Consider the following 22,853-nt stretch of genomic DNA (forward strand, 5'->3'; position numbering starts at 1 on the left):
CCCTCACAACCACTCAGTTAAATCCATCATTCTTAAAAACTTTAAATTACTTCAAAATGATCCAGAGACAAGCACTATCTTTGCGCAGCCTCCGCTCATTTCATTCAAACGCGACAAAAACATAGGCAATTTTTTGGTCAGAAGTTCTATTCAGACTAATGACCAACCAGAAACTTTTAAATGCGCTCGTGCACGATGCGAAACGTGTCCTTTCATTCACAACACTGATAAAATATCGGGACCTAAACGATCCATTAAGATCACCGATCACTTCACGTGCACTTCCGCCAGTGTAATCTATTGCATAACTTGCACTTATTGCAAAAAGATATAAAGGCTGATAGTTTCGAAAGAAACTGTTTGGGGCTGCGTCGGTGGGAGTAACGAAATAATTTGGATATATCAACAAAGTTGAAATGGTAAATTGGCCACCGTAATGATTACAAAAGCTGACGTTTCGAGCGTTAGCCCTTCGTCGGAGCGAAGGGCTAACGCTCGAAACGTCAGCTTTTGTAATCATTACGGTGGCCAATTTACCATTTCAACTTTGCAAAAAGATATACATCGACGAAACAGGCAGAAGACTAGGTGACCGATTCCGAGAACACCTTCGAGACGTGGAAAGGAATGACAAGGACACATCGAAACCAGTCGCTAGGCATTTTAATTTACCTAATCATTCTAAGCAACATATGGCAATCTACGGTCTTTCCTTACACTTAGGTAGCACGGAAAGCCGTAAAAATCTTGAACAAAAGCTCATCTTTCAAACCGGCAGTCTAAATCCCACAGGGATCAACGAACGCTTTTCATTCCACTAATTTATTCTTGTTTTTCTCGTTGCCATGTTCCCACCAATAACGTAGCTCCATTTTCTGCCTTTAAAAGCACACACAACCCACAATTCCTCTATGCGCTCCGACGAAGGGCTAACGCTCGAAACGTCAGCTTTTGTAATCGTTACGGTGGCCAATTTACCATTTCAACTTTGCTGATATATCCAATATGTAGCCATACTCAAGTGCAGTTTAACCATTCAAAACTGTGATCACTCCCGAGTACGGGCCGATTTACTTTTAACTTTATAGTCACCAGTTGCGCTGCTCTCCTTAACTTATCAGAGTCAAGTTGTCATCAGAAGACCAAAGCTCGGTGGGGAGGAAGCTCGATCCTACGGTCGCCCAGAAGGCTCAACGCAAACAAAAAGTATACTGCAGCAAAGAAAAAAAGTACCGCAGCAAATAAAAAATGCAACGCAAACAAAAAATGCTGCAGCAAATAAAATATGCAACGAAAACAAAAAATACTGCAGCAAATAAAATATGCAACGCAAACAAAAAAAAAAAAAAGAAAACGCAAACAAAAAAATTGGAACGCAACGCCAAGGAAGACTGGGTAATAGTTCTTAGTTTCCCGCCAACACTCGTTCCATCCTTTGCTTGTTCGCCTTTCCGAAACCATGTTTTGCAGCGAACTTATGATAGTACCATGCTGCTCCTTTAAAAATTCGATAATAACTTTATTTTCATACCCTTGATGAAAGTAGTCTTCTATAATCCTACGCAGATCGCTTTCGTCTATAACCAAAAACGAGTTCCAGTTCATGCTGTTTTGGCGGGAAACTAAGAACTATTACTCAGTCTTCCTTGGCGTTGCGTTCCAATTTTTTTTTGTTGGCGTTTTCTTTTTTTTTTTGTTTCCGTTGCATATTTTAGTTGCTGCAGTATTTTTTGTTTGCGTTGCATTTTTTTATTTGCTGCGATACTTTTTTTCTTTGCGTTTTGATTTTTTTATTTGCTGCAGTATATTTTTATTTGCTGCAGTATATTTTTTATTTGCAGCTGTATATTTTTTGTTTGCGTTGAGCCTTCTGGGCCACCGTACGATCCGCACTGAGTGAGACGCATGCACGGTGTCTGACGCATAAACGAGCGGTTAAAGAGGCAGCATCATGACCTGTAAAACTATTGTGTCTAAATAGAAAACATTATCATCGCAGTATACACTTCTGAATGCTTCAGATTACCAATAAAATTGATATTGGGGGTGCCATGGTGTAGCCTATTTGATTGTCACTACTACATAGATAAAAGCTAAACATTTTAAAATTTTATACCCCTAGACCCTAAAAGGAAGTAAATGTCCCATCAACCTATTAAAACTATGCTTGAAACTAACATCGTTTAGGGAACTTAGTCTGACAGGACCTGTCCCGACACAAATAAAACCTAAAAGTTTTAAGATGGTAGACCCCTAGACCCTAAAATGGAGATAAATGTCCCATCAACCTATTAAAAACTTATGCTTGAAGCTAACGTCGTTTGAAGAACTCAGTCCAGTAGGATCTTGAAAGTCCTGGCAATGTTAAAGGAGCTAGAGACTACAGCTTTCTGCATGTTCCTTAGCACTGAATGACATTATTATTATTATTATTATTAAATTATTAAAATTAATAATTTTTTCATTATTATATTATTATTATTATTATTATTATTATTATTATTAGAAATTTCATTATAGATTAAAGCTATTTTCCTTTTGATGTGTAGGGGAACATCACAAGATAATTAAATGGAAGCATTTCGTGAGTCTTACTTCAACCTTCTGAACATGAAAAATGCAGTAGAAATTAAGGAAAGTCAAAATAAATCAAATGTTGCTTATGTTGTGCAGTATATGGATAAGGACATGGAACTGGAATTCTATTTTGGCTGGCTTACTGGTGAACTGAAACAGAGTCAGGAAAAAACAGAAAGAACTATTATTTATTGCCAGACTATAAGATAATGTGGTTTACTTTATGCTACCATTAATGTTTTACTTTAATGTTTATTGGAATTGATTCAAAACATGTGGTTGTTGAAATGTTGCATTCCTGCACTCCTGAAGCCAATAAGCATAACATTTTGGAGTCCTTTCACAGAGTGGTGGAAATCACTGTGGGGGAGGGGGTTGGGGAGAACAGTACAGCTTCTTTGGCCCTCCTACTACATTGTGGTAAGAAAACGAGTGATCTAATAAATTCATCATATTTTTAAATCAGATTACTGGTCAATTTCATTGTCTGATTAGTGACATAAATTGTGTGCTACTCATACTCTATCATAGCAATTGAAAGTTTTGTCATAATATGAAGTCACAAAAGATGGAACATCTGTTTGAGATTAGTTACATTTCACTTGTGAAGAAATTACTGTATACCTGTACATGTAATAGAGAAAAATAATTTATGCTAATGGTCTGAAGTTTGATTAAGAATGCTATGAAAGATTCTATGGTTTATATTGATCAATTGATTCTTTGAAAATTGAATCTCTTCATTGGTGCTGCTGCCAGTATACCTTCATACCTTCATACCTTCTAGGTGACATTTTGAAGGTGCTATAGAACTCCAATGATAAATTGTGCTGTCAAACGAATTTGACCATGGACTCTACTATAGTGGAGCTTTTACTTCATAAATGTAACTTAATTTGTTCTCAAGTGATTAGACAGAGAGGGGCCTGGGGCTAAAGTTAGGTCAAATTTGAGGTCAAAATCATTACCCAAAATTGTCATTTTTCAAAAAGCCATCACACTCCCCTGCCTTCTTGCATAACTTTTATACCAAATCCAGTATGTACTTTAGTGACCCATTTATCAAAATCAGTTGAGAAAAATTTGGCTTATATAGATTTGTTAGGTTTTTGGCGCAAACCCTCCATGCACCTCAAAGGCCAAGCAAAATGAAGTTTGGAGCATAATTCATGCTATAAACTGACCAATTCTTGACATAAAGCCTTTATTTTGTATTTGGTGTGTGACAATGACATACTAAAGCCAATCCAATGTCATTATGTAGAAATACCTCGACTTATAGCTTACAAATGCTTTAAGAAGGCCACTGATTACCACAACATACACCCAGGTTTAGCAATTAAAGGTAGTTTTTTTTCTTTGAAAACCTAGTACCCATCATAGAGCACAAATGATGATGTTCTCACCTAGATGTGACAATCTTTTTTGGAGATGCTTGAATTTCCTCCGATTTGTATTTTCAGGTCATATTTCCATACAATACTATACTCACAAGCATGCAAAGTCTCTATGTTTTGTCGGACCCATTTTTTGATGCAATATGAAGTGAGCTTAATGATAACGACCGTTAACAGAGGATCTATGGTTAAATTTTGATAGCCTTGCTAGCTCTTGTAAATACGCATGATGACATCAGTAAAAGAGCAGGATGATACATACAAGTTCTAGTGAGTGGCGTCGAGGTGACTTGTGATCCATCCGATTTCCCTGGTACGTTAGAGCTTAATAAATCAAATGATCCGACAGTAAATAAGAAATCCGCAGTTAGGAGAGCTGGATAACAAATATTTTTTGTTGCAGTTTACATGTAACATGCCAAGCAACAGCTCGAGATGCGATTGTTATTGTGTCAACTAGCCCACCATATTGGATGTGAGAGCGAGAGGACTGGACCAAGTCGAGGAGTCACGCAACCTTCACTGAGTTTGAGTAACGCTGGTTTGTCGAACACCACTTGCGGTAATCACAGGAATTTGCCAACTGTGGAAGAGGTTCATAATACGAAGGCTTAGGATTAGCACTATCTATAATTTCCACGTCATAAAATTGGGACAATGACTGTAGTTGACTAAGTTTTTGCTATTGCAACAACGGCCTTGGCTAATCTTCCCTTAGCAGAAAGCTCGCGAAAGTTGAAATCTTCATACAAGAGAGAATTGGAAAACAACCAATCTATTTTTGAAACATGTGTCCTAAACCCTTTTCATAGGAAAAAAAATAATGGAAATATCTTTTGGACGGGAAGTTGAGAGGAGACAGCGTAGCCGAGTGGTCAGCGTGTCGGACTCGCAGTCTATCGCTCAAGTAGATTAAGGCCTGGTTCTAAAACGCTTTTGAGACCTTCTGACACCCGAAACCTCTTAACCCGTAGCGTGGCAACTGGGGTTAAAAGTGGTGTCATATGACTTCTTTCTCCTATGTGTCGCGTGTAGCACTCCACGTTTGTCGTGTTAGGTGTTTGGACGTCGGATTCTCAAGTTTTTTTATGTTAAATACGGGCCATTCCGTCAAGACAAGTTAAAGATTTTTAGTATTTTATACAGCTGCTAGTTTTTGGCCTTTCTGTGTACGAGAACGGAAACCTAAATTGTTCTTACAAAGATCAATAATGTAGCATTGGATGGCCGTTTCGATCTTTCACACGCAAAGTAAGTGGCATGGCCAACTGCATATATGTGCGGGACGCATTCACGTAAACGTTTTAAAGCCTCTTTAAGTCTTGAGCGATACGCATACCCTACGCGGCCACGTTCTGGATGTTCAATTTCTGTTTGCACTGCCGATTTGGTTTTTGCGTTTGTTGTTCACCTCAGAGCTCAACAATCAATTCATTGAACGTAAGTGTATTGCTGTTCACTATAATTAATAGTTTCATTCACTAATAGAATGTGCACGACATTTTCACCCAGGACGTTTTTCCTCTCTTATTAGCTGCGGGACCTGTAAGCTATGTGTATGCAGTATTTGTGGCCACTTTGACAATAACGACCAATAACTGTGCTCAGCAAGAATATAAACAACTATTAATTTCTCTTGAATGGTCAAAGTTGAAATTATTGGCTTTGATTGTAAACCTACTTTAGGCTCATCTCAGTGTGCCACTGCTGTGTTGAACTAATTTAAATTTGGTTGGACATTTTGACTGATATTATTTAGATAGCAAGAAGATGATCCTTTGGCAGTGGATTTTTTCTGTGAATAAGAGCTCCTTCATGCACATAACCCTTGAAGTGTTACAAAAAGAGTGGCTTATGGGTCTAACACAACAACACAAGAGTGCCATTGGACAAAGGTCCAACAGCTGCTAGTCAGTTTTTATCTCAATTCTTAATTCATGATGTACATTTTTTTTTTAAATGTGAACCCTTTGAGTAGTTGTAGGAAAGTGATCATTGTACATTGTACATGTAGGCATTCCTCATATTATTGTGAAAGGCCTTGTGTAGATGTTATTGTTTTCACTGGCTACCAAAAGATGACTACATCTTTGCAGTGAGTTTCCGAAAAATGAATGCACTTTGAAAACCCAGTAGCGTGAATACAATAACAAACTGAAACTGCCTGTCAGGTGCACTTTGCAACATTTCGACTGTCTGGTCTCTGCTGTCATAATTACTATTTTATACCTTATGAATGGAGCATTGAATTTGGCCATACTATACATAATTATCACCTGGGAACTGCTTTCACTTTTTGCAAAGGGATACATTTCTTTCAAGCTGATTGAGAAGGTATGCAATCGAACATCTTAATTTGGGATCTTCTTCTAAGCATTTCCTTTTTCCTTCAAGAAAGCAATTTTCACAAGGAATGTTGGCACTGATATCAGACATGACTACACCAAATGAAAATAAATCGGAAGCAAATGATGGTGGCTGGCCAAGAATAATTTCAGGAGCAATGTGTCTGTACTTTTTACGGTAGCCATCCTGTTCATGTGCACTTAGACTCTTCCTTTTGGAAGTAGCTTCAGATACTTTAATGGACTTGCCAAAATCAATGAGCATGGGATGAAATCCTGTGTGCAGAATTGTCAGGAGAATATTATCACTTTTGATATCTCGATGGAGAAGTTGTTTCATGTGAAGGTGCTGTAGAGCTTGGCACAGTTCAAACATAATCTTTCCAGCACAATATTTTGTGAAGGGTATGGTGGGATGGTATAATGCACTGTACAAAGTACAAGTCTGGTTGTTAATACCATAGAAATAGGAAACCAGAAAGTAAGGTTTTTGTGTTACATTGACTCCAAAGATGTGAGGAAGAGATGGATGGGAACATCTTGCCATTACATCTGCTTCACGTTGAATATCCTTAGTAGAAGATAGGTTATTGTACTCCTTCACAGCTACTGGAATTGCCTTGTAATACTTTTTTTGACAACTACCAAATACACCATGACCAAGGTGAACTGTGATGTCTTTATTGTCATTGTCTTGTGGAGCCCTTAACTGGTATGGAGAAATTTCTGGTATATGTCTGCCAGATATAATACCTTGTGGGGAAAAAAGCTGCAAATATGAATTGCAGTTAATTTAAGTTTTTAAGTGACATTTTAAAAAAAGAAATGTAAATTTTTACCCTACCTACACCCCTTTAGACATTTGGGTGCCTTTTGAATTTTTCAAATCTCAAAAATTAGGTACTATTCAAATTCTGCAGCCATTTTGTTATTTTGAAAGATACATTTATTCTTCTGGTGAAATGGTGATTCATGACATCCTTTGATCCTTTGGCAAAGTTTGGTTATCGTGTTTTTTATCTGGGCAGACAGTTCATCTGCAAATTACTAGCTATAATAAGAACCTGCTTGACACATTATGAGAAATAAAGTGGTATAGGGAAGCATTTCTATTGTTTTAGATGGGCATAGGGGTTACAGATGGGGTGTGAATAAAATTGTTTATTTTTTTCACTTCTTCCTCTCTGTACCCCTGTTCATTGTTGAAATAAAACACTTCAGGGATGCTATGACTACATTTTTTCAGTTTGCCAACATTGAGCTGGAGAGAAATGTGCATTATGTGATTGTTGTTATCAGATAATTTGATCAAAATGGTGATTGTATTTTCGCTTAATCTGACAGACTATAGCTTATACTCAACACTGACTTTTCTCCTTGAAGCACCATACTCATTTCAAAATGCACACCCCCCTCCCCTCCTAGAACCCAACATACAACATCAGTCTGACTTTTTGAGTGTATGTACGTTTTCAGAAGCACCACTCACCCTAGGGTTGGTTCCAAATCTAGAAACCGGTGATAGGGCACCAGCTTTTGCTTGAAGTTTTTTATGGGCCTTGTTTATTTGTTGCCACTTCAAGTAATATTTCCTTGCAAGGTATAGAAATCGATCTTTCTGCATGGTTTCCTTACGTATGCGTTCGGAAACTGCCTTCCTTGCTTCATCCTCTTTAACTTTTTTTCTCTGAAGCCGCTTACGCTTCTTTCTGTCGTTTCTCATTCGTCGCCGCTCAGCAATGGTATTTTGACGCCATCGAAAGGGAATTAATTTGCTAGTATTCGCAACATCCTCCATATTCGTTGTTGATTTGGTTGCACAGAAAATGCACTTAAAAATTGGCGGGAAGGCGGGAAAGCATTGATTTGATCTTGTCACATCATGTCACGAGTCAAATCTCGCTTTATCGTCAGCGGTAGCCGCAAATTACGCATCCTCTAAGGAAACTCTTCAGGGGTTACCATAGTGACAGAAAGGTAAGCAAACTAATTTTCGCTTTGCAATAATGTTTCCGAAGTTAGAGTTCAGAGATGACAGAAAACAAAACAAACAATAAAAAAAGAAGAGAAAAGAAACGGAAAGAAAACAGAATCAATTGAGGAGGACAACTTTCATCGAGAGGTAAGTGCTTGCGTCTTATTTATATGTTGTTTGATTGGGATAGAAACCCTCTTGTGGCTTGGACTTGTTTTCAATTTCTTTTTCTGCATATCTCTTATTGTTAAACTCCCCTCTTCCACTCCTTATTAATGATTATGCTGTACCTAAACCAGCCATACATAATTGTACACGTAATTTTTACTGAAAAAGTAATCCTAGGGTATTTTTATTACTCATTGTTGACAGCATGTGATAACTATTCCGTCAGATAATTTTTCTGACTGCGGGATTTTGTGTTGGGTTTGATGACACTCACATGTGCTTATGTAAGGTAAGGGAGACATAAATACGGTTATAAGTGTCTAGTGATCTTCCAGTGCTTTAACAATTGTCTACACAATCGTAGGGTCTTGTACAGGTTGCATCCTTTCTCATCTTTCTCAATATCATCCAGAGTTGGCTCTAAACAATCATTTCCGGTTGTGAATAATTTTTCCCATTCTTTAAATTTTTTTGTTACTTCTGAGTGCTTTGCAAGGACTTGCGACTGCACATAAGCTAGTTGAGATTCATATTTTTCCTGCAGAGTCTTACTGTTTAAGTTTTTTCGAAGATTGTTTCTAGCACTGTCAAGTTTCTTTACATCCTCTGTCTCACCAATAACTTTAGCCACATTTTTGGCTATAGTCGAGTATAAGGAGGATGTAGATAAATTGGGTTCATTGAAAGTGTGGCTGGTCTCATGGGTTTCACCAGTAATTGGTAACTCTTCAGGTTGCACTGTAATCACCCCTGTCTCTTCTTGATCTTTCTCCAGTTCCAACCCATTTCTCTGGTCACCCTGGCCCAAAAGGTCCTCTCCCACTTGAACAAGAGCAATCACTCTTTCTTCTCTTTTGTCAGTTTCATCTTCATCATCTTCACTGTCATGATCCATTAGCCTGCTTTCTTCTGCATAATCTTCACTTCCAACTCCATTCAATTCTTCATTTCTGTCACTCTCTGTTTCACTTTCGTCTTCATCTTCATCATCCTGCAGGAAGCCAGTGTGAATGATGTGGTCAAGCTCACCCCTTTCATCAAATACTCTGATAGCATGGTGAGGTATTTGAATATGAGCTGATGATACACACTTCTTCCAGTTTTCTTGAAGGTATTTACTCTCTGACTTCAGTGTGTGGGAGCGAAAGTGGTGTAAAGGTGGAAGGGTGTGCACTTCTCTTCGAGTTTCACAGGGGGAAGTGACAACAAAGAATTCAACACCTTTAGCAACATGCCTCCACCAAACTCCTTCTCCACACAATAGGAAGTCAGAAATGCGCTCCAGGTGTGCTTGATAGGCGCTCTGGTATTTAAGGATGATTCTGTGGGGGATGATACTATTTTCTGGTTTTGGCAAGCACTTGGATAGTTTCCCGAGTCGTGACTCCTGCTCTTGAAGGGCACTTCGTCGGTTGATTTCACCTTGTTTCATTTCTGCTTGCATCCTGATCAGGCCAGGGGTGATGATCTCTCCAGGTCGTCTGCTTGATGTTGCCAGGGATATACTGGCAAAAGTGTTGAAATGGCGCTCTTGTTGTTCAGTGTTGGTTGACCTGGAGCAGATGATGCGATGTTGGATGGGTGCATGGCACACCAGTGAGTGCAGGTAATGGCCATAGAATTTTTTCTCGGTAAGTATTATAGGCTTTCCAATAACCTCCTCACATGCAATAGCATGAAGAAAGGTTTGATTGTGAAGCCTTAATACATTTTTTTGGCATCTCTCTTGTACCTTAGCATACAGAATTTGCATGATTTCTGTCATGGTGTCCAACAAGAGCTGTACCTTCTCATCGACAAAACCTATTAAGGGGAAAATAATAAAATATAGCTATAAAAACACTTGATTAAAAATAATTTTGATAGAACTAAAGAACAACTTTCTGTAAGTGGGGAGTACAACATGTATTAACAGTTGTTAACTGTTCAACTTGATGATAAAAATAACTTAGCAGAACAGCAGTAATTAAGCACACAGGACAATAGCTGGTTACTTTTGAAAAGTAACTATCTATAAGATGTCAATGTAATGTGAAAAATGCGAAATTTTTAGAGACTTATAATAACATTTTCCTGATTCTTCTGCCAATTTTAGTCCAAACTGGTCTGACCTACCAGGGGTGTGCGTTGGGAGGTGGGATAATAACAAAAGTATTATTGTCAGGACAAATTGAATATTTTAAGTATAAAGTTAATTAGGACCTCAGTCTATATAACTTCAAAAGTAGAACAATGTTCACCTCTCAACTGTTTTGCAAGCACGATACAGATCTCACGATAATCTGAACCACGCAGTTGGTCTTTTGTTCCAGAAACTAAGCTCAGTGTCTCCTCACACAACTTTTTCACATCATCTGAAAGGTGGGCAGAAATTTCAGTGATGATGTTTGAGATGTTTTCCTTCACATCATGTAATGGTTCAGTGGGAAGGACCTCATACATCCCTGTATAGTGAAAGGGAATAAATAAAACCAAAGAAAATTAATTTAACTGGATTTTATAAATACATATAAATTTGGTTATATGCTTGGGTGAAATATGAGTGTTTTTAAACTGCTATTGTGAGGTGTTGCTTTTACATGTACAGTATGTCCTGGTCCATGTTAGGAGAATCAGACCAATTAATTTTGCTTTTACAATCAATATTGTTTGATACTTGTCAGTAAGTTCAATTTAATAATAAAAGTTGTTATTGTCCCTATGAGTAGAAAATGATACAACATGCACATGATGCTTTGCAAAAAATTAGATTTCTCCTTAATGATCAAATGCACATAAAAGTACAAATTGTTTAATTTGTATTAACCAGCCATAGAGCCACTAGTCCATGAACTTAACATACAGTAAGGAGAGTAATTCTCCTTTATGGTAAAAGATAACTTTATAATAACTTTGTGTTATGCTAGTACTGTAAATATTTGAGTTAATTACATACCTAAATGAAGATCCTTTATGCTTCTTCCTTGATCCATGGTAAACATTGCTGGTACTCTCTGTATACCACCAAGATGCTCTTTTAGGATGATCTGCAGATCCTTCTAATGTAGCCTTCATCACACAATCCACGTGCTCTACATTCCCTCCGCAGTTCAGCAACTGACATATCTTTGAATGGTCTGATTCCACCATTTCTTTTTGCTTTTCCTGCAGGCCCTGCTAGCACTATGTTTTGCCGATCTGCTAGAGACAATTGGGGGCGTCGAAAACTGTATGTAAGGTCACGATACCTTCGTGAATCTCCACTACATCCACTACAACCAGCATTTCCTCCCCTCTGCTCTCCACTCTCAAACTGCTGCTCTGGGCCATCTCCATGGAAGAACCGCATTACATCATTCACTTTAACTCCATCACTGGTTTCTACTTGGTAAGGAAGGTAATCAAGGCATTCTTGTCTGGTCTCAACATATGCAAGCTGCTCAACCTCTTTTGATCCACATCTCCCAAGAATATAGAGATGAGGCCTTTCAACAATTGCTGCTACATCAACATCTCCATACCCTCTGGCCTTCATCTCTTCAGGGGTGTAGAAGAAGGCAGGATCATAAAGGCACTGAATAAGGTACAATATGTGACCATGGTTCAGAATGGTTGAATTGTCTCCCCAGATCATGAGATGCCTGGTTCTCTGGAACTTGATGAGGAGTTCTTTTCTTTGGCTTGCTGTTAAATCCTCGCGGACATGCTTGTCACATTCACCAATCTCCATCAGACATTCTATAACTTTCTCATCTGACATGCCTTCATAGTGAGCATCAGAATAGGCACGCACAATGCCAAGTTGTTCGCATCTCTGAAGCTCTCTCTTTCTGATTCCAGAGAGAGGGATCTTTCTGGCAGAAACTGTAAATTCCACTTGTTGAAGGGTGCCATCACTCTTCAGAACAAGCTTTTTATACATCCTAGGAACAACCAGCTCACCAATGGTATATTCTCCTGCATCCAGTTTGTCCTAGTGAGAAATACAGTGAAATGACTCTATGTGCCTGTCCTGTATTTAAAATTTTTTAAAAAGCATTTTAATTACAATTTGCTTCCTTCATAATAACTTAATAGGCGCATAACAATCTGGTGGTAGTTTACATCTTTTTTTGTTTGATGTAGAGGGTGGGAGAGTACATTTATGGCCACATACACTGCATGTAAACTTGTGGAAAGCATTGTACTTGTTTTAATTGTCTGCACGTGAACTACTGACAGAAGTACATAATATTTTTGTACTTAATAGCTGCATTAGTACCAACATAAATTTATTAATTAGTACAATACTAAGAGGTCACCATCATTGATAGTCACAAAAAAAGACTCTCTGGCTGCATTGAATAATTTTCTCAAGGATTTTAAACACATTTTTAGTTAAACTTCAGTCAGACAAGATTTACCTTCAGTGTGTGTTTAATTTCTTTGTTTGTTCTGGGCACAGGAACAGTGATGTCTCCTCCAACCATCCTGTTCAGTCTCCGCCTTGGAAGGGACTGATCACCTCTTCGCAGCTGCTGGAAACGCTTTAGGTCTACTCCTTGGTTTTCAAGGTACTCTTTTACCACCATATTTCCTAGCCTTAGATCTGCCAGACCATATCTTCTTGCAAGATGCGAATAATTGATCTAGGAAAAAATTTATGGTATGCTAATAAGCAATCTTAAGGCTGTTTTATTTTAAAGAATCAGTGCATTGTTACTAGACTTCCATATTTTTTCCAGGGCCCCCTACAATTTCCATGTACTTGTATGTGTATCTACATTGTATTATTGTATTTATGGTAGATGTAAGGAACTTCACTGTTTGTGTTAAATGCAAGTAACCTCACCTTGTCTCCTTCTTTCATATTTGTTACTTCTTTCAGGAGGTTTTCTTTGTCGAAGTCGACCTGATGTGGAGGTGGAGAAAGGCGTTTTTTCTTGCTAACTCCAAGATCTTCCTGTCTCTTCCGTTTTCCAACCCTTACAGCTGCTTCCTCCATTGTCTCAAAGTACAGAGTGGTCCTTTGTTTTTCCCGCTGACTGTAAGACTGCCTCGTGCTCAGCATTGTATCTGCGTCACGTTTGGACCATTCCTCTTGCACTTTCTGCTTCTCTTGACGTGCTCGCTGTCGACGTTAGCGTTTTTTTTGTATTTTGCTTTTCTTTTGCTGTAACTCGAGCTCGGATACTTTAGTTTGAGCTTCAGCAAAGCTAACGTTAAACGTTTTCTGAAAGTGCCCATTTATGTTTAAGTAAATGTGTTTTGCGGCCGTTTTTATTGCTTTTTGGGTGGGCTTTACTTTTTTGTTTGCTACGTTCCTATTTTCTACAAGGGCTTCTTGAACTAGCTTTTGCGGCTTGAACCTGACAGTGTTCGGAAAGAGGGACTGGATGGCGAAGTGATGTACTTGGCAGGCATGACAGTGCGACATAGTGTGTTCTGACTTCTGAGAATCGGGTAAACCGTTCCAGTTTGCAAGCGAAAAGTACTTGAGGTATTCAGTTCGGCTCCGAGAGTTCATTTTTCGAAATGAATCATAAATAATTCTTGCCTTTCTCAGGTATGTGGACTTGTCAACGGCGAAAATTGACTGTGCTGATTCACCTAGCGTTTCTTGGTAGTTTCTCCATCGCTGAACGGGATCAGCCTCCTTCGTCGTCCTTCCCGGTTTATGGAAACTTTCTTTAACGGCAACTCTTGAAAATCCACAATTAAATATGAGAGACATCGTTTGCTTGCCAAATCTTCTTCCTTTCTTACTTGTATCGAACAATTTATCTTGCTACGGGATGAGCGCGCGCTCTTTACTTTCGAAAATTGCGCCTAAACCAATAAAGTATTACCGAATTCAAAACCATTAGAGATAAAGTTACTAATTTATTTTAACAAAAACCGCGTTTTTTACCCGCAGGTTTAAGAGAAGAGAACGAAAAGCCCTTATTTTTTATTGACTTCTCTCCTTTACCACAGGTCGTTGTAGCCCTACTCGTAATTCACCATTTCAGACCATTTCAAATTAAAGGGAAAAAAACACGTAGGTTAAGCAAGGATTCTTGCTCCATTTCCTCCGAGTTTTTGTCTTCCGAAAGCCCAAGATAGCAAATCTTATGGGATTTGAAATAAGCTTTTCTTTCGACCTTAAAACTTAGTTCGCCATGTTTTGGCTTCGTACCCTGGCCTTGTAAACGCATTTCTCAAAAGTAATTGGTTGATTTAAACCATGGCAACTATGCCAGGGGAATCCTCGCGAGAAAATATGGCGGCTGGAACACTTGAAACGCTGTCTGCGAGTTTCTTAACTTCCCACCACTAGTTAAGATTATTTAGTTGTAGTATTATTCATTTTGGACTCCACCACTATCACTTTCTTTATTTCTAATCAGAACCTACAGTTACATTTCTTATGTTTCGTATAAATTTGTGTTAAGATCACGAAATCGGTACTTAAGTTGACTCAAGCAAACGCGAACAATTACCTGTTAAATATTATAGAAATATTGTGCTCATTCCGAGTGGTTTAATAGCGTTTATCACTACACTGATATGAATCGGAGGTTTTTCTGTGATTGTTGTGAGAGCAAGTGGTGGGAATTTGTTGTGGAAGGCACATAGCTTTTTGGCGCCGAAATTAGTGGTTTTTGCAAGTATCAAATTTCATCACGTTTTTCGGACGACAAACTTCCATCCACTAGGTGAAGGCCTAACGTTTGGCAAAGTTTTATGGAAATTGGCCACGTTTTAAAGAAGTTATAGTTAAACTTTGTCAAAACCGTGAATATTGACATGGGAACCAGGCCTTAATCCACTTGAGCGCTCCGGGGCTTGCGTCCCACCCTGACCACTACCTAGATTTGTTTCACGGTAGCTCCAAGTTCAAATATTCGGCGATGCTTGTAAATAGCCTACTGGTTTGCTCCGGCCAGTTGGGATTCTTTATAATGTTATGTTCAGTTTGAATTATTTGTTTCAGTTGTTTGCTCGCCCCCGCTAGCACTTGTGCTATAAACACTGCTGAGGGTAAATAAAGGTATTATTTATTTATATTATTTATCTATTAGGACCGCTCTTAGCAAGAGTTGCAGTTGAAAAGCCATCTGCTACATTTATGCCCGTGTATGAGTCCCTTCTTATATTTTGAATTACCTGTACTTGTAGCTTTGGCATCACCCGGTCTTCCTCTCGTCCCGGACGCACCCGACCCCTTGTACTTGTGTTTTAACCAAGCAGTCATGTAAATGTCGCGATACAACAAAGGAGTCATTCCTGTTTCGTGCAGAGCCCATGACACGGCACTGCACTGATCATTTACTCCTCTAAAAGAACAAAGTACCATCGTAAAATTCTCTTGAAACTTATCGCTACACTTTTATTACTTGATAGGACATAAACAGTTACGCTTGAATTGGGGGAGGGGTGGAGACTAGGTCCAGTCCTAATACTCTTTACGTCCTAAATGGCGGGTCCTATTGGCATCATCTCATGTCGTGAGAAATATTTCATTTAAGCAGCAAAAATAGTATTTTGTCATCCAGCTCTTCTTACTGTGGATTCCCTCTTTGTTGGATGGTTCCATTTATTCAGTTCCAAGGTACCTAAGATCTCTGGTGGATCACAAGTCACCTGGACGGTGCTCACCGCGTCACGTAATCTTATGTATGCATGGTCATGCTCGCTTAGTGATGGGTATTTGCGAGAGCTATTCAGCCTATTCAAAGCTCAGACGTGGATGATCTCTTAACGATCGTTTTATTCTTATCTTAATGGTTAAGGCCGAGTTAACATCACTTTATTTTCAAGTAAAAAACGGCCTGACAAAATATAGAGACTTTGCATGCTCGGAGTATGATAGGTATGGAAATATGGCCCACCAAACATAGATCAGAGAAAATTCAAGCATCTTTAGAAAATATTGTTAATCAAGGCAAGAACATCGTCATTTGTGCTGTATGATGGGTACGAGGTTTTCATTTATTACTTTACTTTATTTTGCTAAACTGCTAAGTGTTTGTAGTGCTAATCAGAGGCCTTCTTAGAGCCTCTGTAAGCTAAGAATCGAGGTATTTCTAGATAATGACCCTTATTTGGCTTTAATGTTTCATTTTCACTCACCTAATACAAAATAAAGTTTTTATGTCAAGAATTTGGTCTGTTTATAGCATGAATTACGCTCAAAACTCCATTTTGCTTGACCTTAGTGGGGCATGGAGTTTGTGCCAAAACCTAACAAACCTACACAAGCCAAATTTTTCTCGACTGATTTTGATAAATGGGTCATTTAAGTACATACTGGATTTGATATGAAATTTATGCAAGAAGGCAGGTGAGTGTTATGGTTTTTGAAAAATGGCAATTTCGGGTAATGATTCTGACCTCAAATTTGACCAAACTTTAGCCCCAGGCCCCTCTCTGTCTAATCACTCGAGAACAAAGTTACATTTATGAAGTAAAAGCTCCACTATAGTAGAATCCATGATCAAATTCGTTTATTAAAAATTCGTTTAGCACCACAATTTGCCAGTGGAGTTTTATCGTACTATCACAATGCCATCTAGAAGGATGAATTATATTTTTGGTGCTCCAGTGACAGGCCACATATGGGACCTTCCTTGTACCTCCAGAACAAACCGTCAGAGAAGTGAGCCAAGGAGGACTTTGAAATATCTTAATACACTCAACTTTTGTGCCAAGTTTCAGTCGAATCGGTTGACAACCATTTTTGGCCCCTGGAACACTTTCTCAGACTGGGACATTTAAAACTAAAATTTAGGATCATTGTATACATATTTAACTAAAGTTTTTTTGAAAAACAAAAGGTTCTTTATTTCAGTCTTTTGAAAAGTGACCTGTCAATTACTGTAATGATTAAAAGATTGCTTCCACTGGTGATAATGGCTTTATTAACGTCCTTGGATTTAATGATTTAATGGATTTTGGATTTAATGGCTTAATGATAACGTCCTTGGATTTAATGATTTAAACGCTAAGGTGAAGTTGATTTTAACTCGTTCATCTGTCGGTGAGACTTGGCAGAAACGTTTAAATCGGCGTTACTGGTAAATACGTTTTCAATTATTCTCTACTTCAGTTTGCCAAGAAGGAAAATACAACGACCAGAATAGCTTTAATTGCACTGGTAAGGACACCCAAGCCTACGGTGGCCCAAGCCTACGGTGGCCCAAGCCTACCGTGTTTGATTTTGTGGTCGAAAGATCATTTACGGGAATACCTAACATATTAAAATTGAGTTTTAAGCCTAAAAAATTATCACTTTTATTATCCTTTTCATTTTTTCTATTGTTTAAACTATTTTTGACAGCACACACTTATGCTCAAAATTCAATCTTTTAATGTTAGGTATTCCTGTTTATGACCTTTAGACCCTAAAATCACACACAGTGCGCTTAGGCCGCCTGTGATGTTATAAGATGTTATACGATGCTGTAAGCCTGTACAATGAATGCATGGATCAGTAACTAACCCTTTTGCTAAATGAGCAATTGCTAAACAGAAAATTACATAAACCACTTTCGTAAAATTGAAGCACCCCCAAAATAACAAATGTTTTGGAATGTTTGCGCAAAACTTGTTCAAACCGACCTACATCGGGTGATACATGTAAGATGTTGAAATATTTCAAGAAAAGATGTATTAATGAATGCGCTGCCGCTTTCTGCAGTTGCCGGCCAATATTTATGCTTGATTGCTTACTTCACCATAGCAGACAAATAGAAAGTAAAGACATCGTTTGTTAAAAAGTTTTTGATCCCCTCATCACATCTTCTAATAAGTAGCCAAGTGTTTTATGACCTCGACTGCCGTAGGCCGTTTGAAAGTGGAAGTGAAAACAAGTCAGTTGCTAAAGCTTGGGGTGACGTAATTTTCAGACCGAGAAAGGACAGCTTGAATATTACTCGCGTTACTATTGGAAATATAATTCCATTTGTAAACTACACCATGAAAATCTACGCTAGGAACCGGATGAGCGATTTGGCGAAAAGAAATATGAAATTGAGGCAACCTTACAGAAATAACAGTGTAAGGACTAACAGATCAGGTCACTGAATTCGTGGACTGAATAGAAAAACACACAAATATCTATTGATATGCTTGTCTTTACCGCATTGTGCACGGGTCGAGTCACACGAGAGTATACGTTTTAGAACTGCTTTTCAAGTAATTTTGGTTAAACCTTAACCTTAAATCTCTGTACCAGGAGGCACAGAGGGCTTGGACGTCTCTCCTCCACTGTGTTTGGTCTGCAGCTGCATGGCGTACAGCACTCCGTGTTTTCCAGCTTGCGCCGTTTCTTTCCTTTTCCACCATTCGCCGCCATGTTGTTTTCGGTCGGTCTCTTTTCCTTCTTCCCTCTGGTGTCCAACCAAGGACCACAGCACAGTCGTCGTTCCTCTCCTTCCTCATTATGTGCCCAATCCAGTTCCATCTCCGTCTCCTCACCTCCTCGCTGATCTTTCCTGCTTCTGCCATCTCGAGAACTGTCTTACTGGAGACATGCTGTTGCCATCGGATCTTGAAAGTTCTCCTTAGACACTGATCTGGAAGGTGTCGAGCTTCTCTTCCTCTCCTTTAGTCATTTTCCAAGTCTCGCATCCGTAGAGTAGGACGGACAAAACAAGTCTCTTGAAAAGGGAAGCTTTGATCTTTCCGCTTATGTCGCTGGATTGCCAGATGTTTGATAGCCGCTTCATCTGTGTACTGGCCAAGGCTACTCTCTTCTTGACGTCAGCTGTGCCTCCACCGTCCTTTGTCACATTTGAACCCAGTTATGTGAAGCTCTCCACCTCCTCCAGTTCACTTCCTCCAACCCTCAGCTTATCATCATTCTTGCTGCTGGCTTTCATGACATTACACTTCTTGGTATTCAGCTTCAGTCCAACTTTGGCTGCATTGTCTTCAAGTTTTGTTGTTTTGTTCTGAAAGTGGTTCATTGCTGAGGATAGGAGGGCGAGGTCATTTGCGAAGTCTAGGTCCTCCACCACGGTTGTAAAGTTCCATCGAATCCCGGTTCTCTTGCGCTCTACGGTTTTTCGCATGACCCAGTTAATCACTAGCAGGAATAGGAATCCAGCCATGCAGCAGCCCTGCTTCACTCCGATTATTACTGTCAACCAGTTTGTTCCATTTTGGTTTAAAACTTAGTATGAATATGAGGTTTAATACCATCGTCCTAAAATTCGGATTTTCTCAACTAGCAATTCAATCATTTAGTCACGATACAGCAACAGGAGTTGCTGAGGCAATAAAGGGTGAATCAGTTCTTTGTCCCTAGGACCCATTTGAGTAATGGCCGGAAAAACTTATAAATTTCAGGTGGATAGAATAGTTTACTCAAGTTCAAATTAGATTTTTAAATATTGTTAAAAGAAGCAGCTGGAATGCAAGTTAGAAAAGGAAAATTATATCATCGCCTTGAGCGATACAACGTACTCGTCTAAAATTCAGTTAAGTTTAGTTCGTACAAAAATGGAGTTCGTTTAAGATTTGGATGGTTAACGTCGAAATACGGTCAGTAGTACTAGAGCTAAGATAATTTAAAAAGTTCCTCAAACTCAAGGTTTTTTCATCTTAAAGTGTTTTGATGCAGTAATGACACTCCCCAGGTGTAGAGTAAACGATAGTGAAAAACACAACGGCAGAAAAAGAAGGTCCGTCGAGTACAATTCCTATTCTTCTTCCGACATTTACTTGCAGTAACAAAAAAAACATAGATCTGTAATATAATTTTTAGCTTAAACTGCCGGTGGTTTCAATTGGACGAGATTTTTCTTCCTTTCCTCCACAGGAAAGACTCCTCCAGTTTCTTCGCTCTTGACGAAAAAACCTCTTAGAAGACTTTGCGATTTCTTCTCCTCGGGTATTTTCCATAAACGACTTTGTTAGGGGTCTTACGGGTGTGAAAACGTCCACAGTAAGAGGTTAGTTTGTACATAGTTCATATTCCAAGCTACCCATAAGGCTGACATACTTGCTAGGCTACAGCGACACCAACCAAACCTGGTTGAAGACCACTTCAAGTAGGCTTTTTAACGAGGCTATTTTTTTATTTCATGATTAAAATGAGAGTGGCAGCCTAGACAATGGTTAATTGGTTAGGATCAAAAAGTAGATTGAAAGACAAACTTTTTATACGGCGTAACCGTAAAGTAGTTTCTGGTCTGATTTAATCAGCCTTACTGTCACAGTAATAGCTGAAATATTCCTCCTCTTCACCTGATATCACCCAATGTGATCATGTATCTCAAAACAATCTATGGATTATTACTCCTCTCTGGTTTTGGCATTCCTTGACTTTCCTCTCCCTCTTGGAGTGGAGGGGGGAGAGGGTACGAGTAGGAATAGTTTATGCACTGTCATAGCTTTCGGTTCGACTTTGTTGAGCTGCGTCCTTGCTTTACTTTGCGACGGCGATTAGCAGTGAAAAAAAAATTATTAATAATATTATTATAGCTGGGTATGTTTCAGATATGAATATCATAACAAAGTCTAGGGATGTTTCCTAGCTCAGTAGGATTGACTTGCTTATCCTCATCTCGATATCATTTAGTTAAGTCTTGTTAGACACATTTCATCTTTATCTGATCTCTTTTACAGACCTATGTTAACTTGCAAGTCTACCACAGTAAGAACTATGTTAGTGATGGACATGGAAAACTGTTCAATTTCTTTCAATTAAGACTGGAGGATAGAAGTCCAATCCGAGAACAAAAAGCTCATTTAAGACTTTACCTCTTCCCAATGCAAGTAGAAGTGAAAGGGAGGATTTCCTTTATGTTTGCGATGTAGAAAGGTTTTTTTTTGGAAATATTTGTTGATAGCGTTTGTATCTGAAAGTACATTCTTTGAACTTTTTTACGGAGAAAACCGTTTGAAAGGCGAAAAATAAGACCTCAAAGTCTAGATTTAAAATTCGACAGAACTCTTAATTTTGACAAAGCTTTGGCAAAGCTTTTACTCCGAGTACAGTTTGTAATGCTGCAAATGTACAGTATATAATTGCTTTTAGTTCAATTAAACACGTTTGAACAATTTTTGTTGAAGTAGCGTTTTTGTTCGTTAGATCAGTACAACTGTTATATCGATACGTCTTCTTCCATCTTCAGATATAACCTGTAATTTTTTGCAACTTGACCAGATATAGGCATGGGTGAGTTTTTAAAACTCGGTTACATTCCCTTTTTTCAGGATACTGCCTGGAATAACAGCCTTGTAATGAACAAGTGAATAAATTCCAGAGAGCCCTTCTGCTAAAACGAAATATTTCACAATGACATTATTCTCGACCGCAATAAATTGTAGCCCTTAATTGATCGAGTTTTGGGAAGAACAGCCTTCAAAGAGGCCAAAATTCGAGTGGCTTTGCTCCACAATTAAACAACTTCTGGGTGATCATAATGTATTTTTTTTCAAGTATTTCCCCAATGTTTGCTGTTTTTCTGTCATTTTTAAATTGGAACTTAAACACTTACTTTTTTCGGCAATTGCTTCCTTTGACGTAAAGATTAGAAGAGGAAGGAGGGTGGAGAGGGAGAGTAGGAATAGTTCAGACATTTCATTCACTGTCGTTATATTTACGACATTGTGTTTTATTGTGCTCTAAGAAGAGTAGTGAAAGGTACCATACCATACTATTGGGATGATACCTAATAAAGATTTTCTACCGAATCCTTCTCTCAGCATAAGAGTAAGGTACTCCTTAACATGTTTCATCTGTATCTAATTTCTTCTACAGATCTGTGTGAGCTTGGAAATCTACGATGGCAAGAATTATATTAACTTAGATATTATGACGTACAAGTAATGATGAAAACTGTTCAATATATTTCGATTAACCGTAGAGGATAGAGGTCCAATCCAACGAAACATACCTCATTAAAGAGTTATTGTCCTTTCTACGCAAGAAGAAGTAAATGTAAAAACTATCAGTTAATGCTTACGGTAGACAGTGATTCGTTTAGGAAATTTTTGTTAGTAGCGTTTATATCAAAAAGTAAATTCCATGTTATTTTTAGCAAGAGAAGACCGTTTTAGCGAAAAAATAGAACCCTAAAGTTTGACTGAAAACTTAATATGGTTATAGAATCTCTTATCTTCAGAAAGATTCGTCAATAGCTGTATTCCAGCTAGTGTTGAGGAAACAATAGTAGATTGAAGCTTGAAGCTCAATGAAGAATATTTCAATTTTTTGGCAGATGTACAACGGCTGATCTGTAGGAGAGATCCTTTGCACGCATGCCACACCGGCGTCAATTGTTTCCCAGACTCGTGCGTTTAATCCCGAGGTCCCAAGTGTCTAATAAACTTGGCATTTGAGTTACAGCTCTATGGCATTCGTTACAGTTCTGTGGCATGCGTGAGAAGATACCTCCCGAATACGTTTGCTGAGGTGCGTCACATGTAGGGGAGATCCTT

General features: G+C 38.6%; 2 protein-coding genes, 2 long non-coding RNA genes and 1 pseudogene across 6 annotated transcripts; 2 read left to right on the top strand and 3 right to left on the bottom strand.

Annotated features, from left to right (window-relative positions):
- The first annotated feature begins 4,881 nt into the window (after window positions 1-4,881).
- LOC148725389 (uncharacterized) lies at window positions 4,882-6,160 on the top strand. Its single transcript, XR_015990830.1, has 2 exons — window positions 4,882-5,414; window positions 5,734-6,160. It is a non-coding gene; the product is annotated as an uncharacterized LOC148725389 (long non-coding RNA).
- LOC148725390 (dual specificity testis-specific protein kinase 2-like) lies at window positions 5,578-8,216 on the bottom strand. Its single transcript, XM_088730799.1, has 2 exons — window positions 7,809-8,216; window positions 5,578-7,088 (listed from the first exon to the last, which is right to left on the bottom strand). Exons 1-2 carry the CDS (start codon window positions 8,115-8,117, stop codon window positions 6,264-6,266), a joined length of 1,134 nt encoding a protein of 377 aa, XP_088586925.1. The 5' UTR covers window positions 8,118-8,216; the 3' UTR covers window positions 5,578-6,263.
- Window positions 8,217-8,286: 70 nt separating this feature from the next.
- On the top strand, window positions 8,287-14,156 carry LOC148725391 (uncharacterized). Of its 2 annotated transcripts, XR_015990829.1 has the most exons (4): window positions 8,287-8,441; window positions 11,613-12,024; window positions 12,886-12,994; window positions 13,309-14,156. It is a non-coding gene; the product is annotated as an uncharacterized LOC148725391 (long non-coding RNA). The 2 variants fall into 2 exon arrangements; XR_015990828.1 differs by lacking the exon at window positions 11,613-12,024 and having other exon boundaries at window positions 8,292-8,441.
- On the bottom strand, window positions 8,435-13,304 carry LOC148725392 (uncharacterized; annotated as a pseudogene). Its single transcript, XR_015990827.1, has 4 exons — window positions 12,845-13,304; window positions 11,398-12,414; window positions 10,703-10,906; window positions 8,435-10,265 (listed from the first exon to the last, which is right to left on the bottom strand). The product of XR_015990827.1 is annotated as an uncharacterized LOC148725392 (transcript).
- Window positions 14,157-19,207: 5,051 nt separating the features above from the next.
- Window positions 19,208-19,516, bottom strand: LOC111346430 (uncharacterized). Its single transcript, XM_022953717.1, has one exon. It carries the CDS (start codon window positions 19,514-19,516, stop codon window positions 19,208-19,210), a length of 309 nt encoding a protein of 102 aa, XP_022809452.1.
- Window positions 19,517-22,853: the final 3,337 nt, after the last annotated feature.

The sequence above is a fragment of the Stylophora pistillata genome, chromosome 8, assembly GCF_964205215.1.
Source record: "Stylophora pistillata chromosome 8, jaStyPist1.2, whole genome shotgun sequence".
In the NCBI taxonomy this organism is placed as follows: Eukaryota; Metazoa; Cnidaria; class Anthozoa; order Scleractinia; family Pocilloporidae; genus Stylophora; species Stylophora pistillata.

Excerpts from the sequence above, each read along its gene's own strand:
- LOC148725390 (XM_088730799.1), bottom strand. The coding sequence starts at position 8,117 with ATGGAGGATGTTGCGAATACTAGCAAATTAATTCCCTTTCGATGGCGT. Across the intron at positions 7,089-7,808 it reads GATTTGGAACCAACCCTAGG|CTTTTTTCCCCACAAGGTAT; the intron begins GTGAGTGGTGCT and ends TCATATTTGCAG.
- LOC111346430 (XM_022953717.1), bottom strand. The coding sequence starts at position 19,516 with ATGGCTGGATTCCTATTCCTGCTAGTGATTAACTGGGTCATGCGAAAA.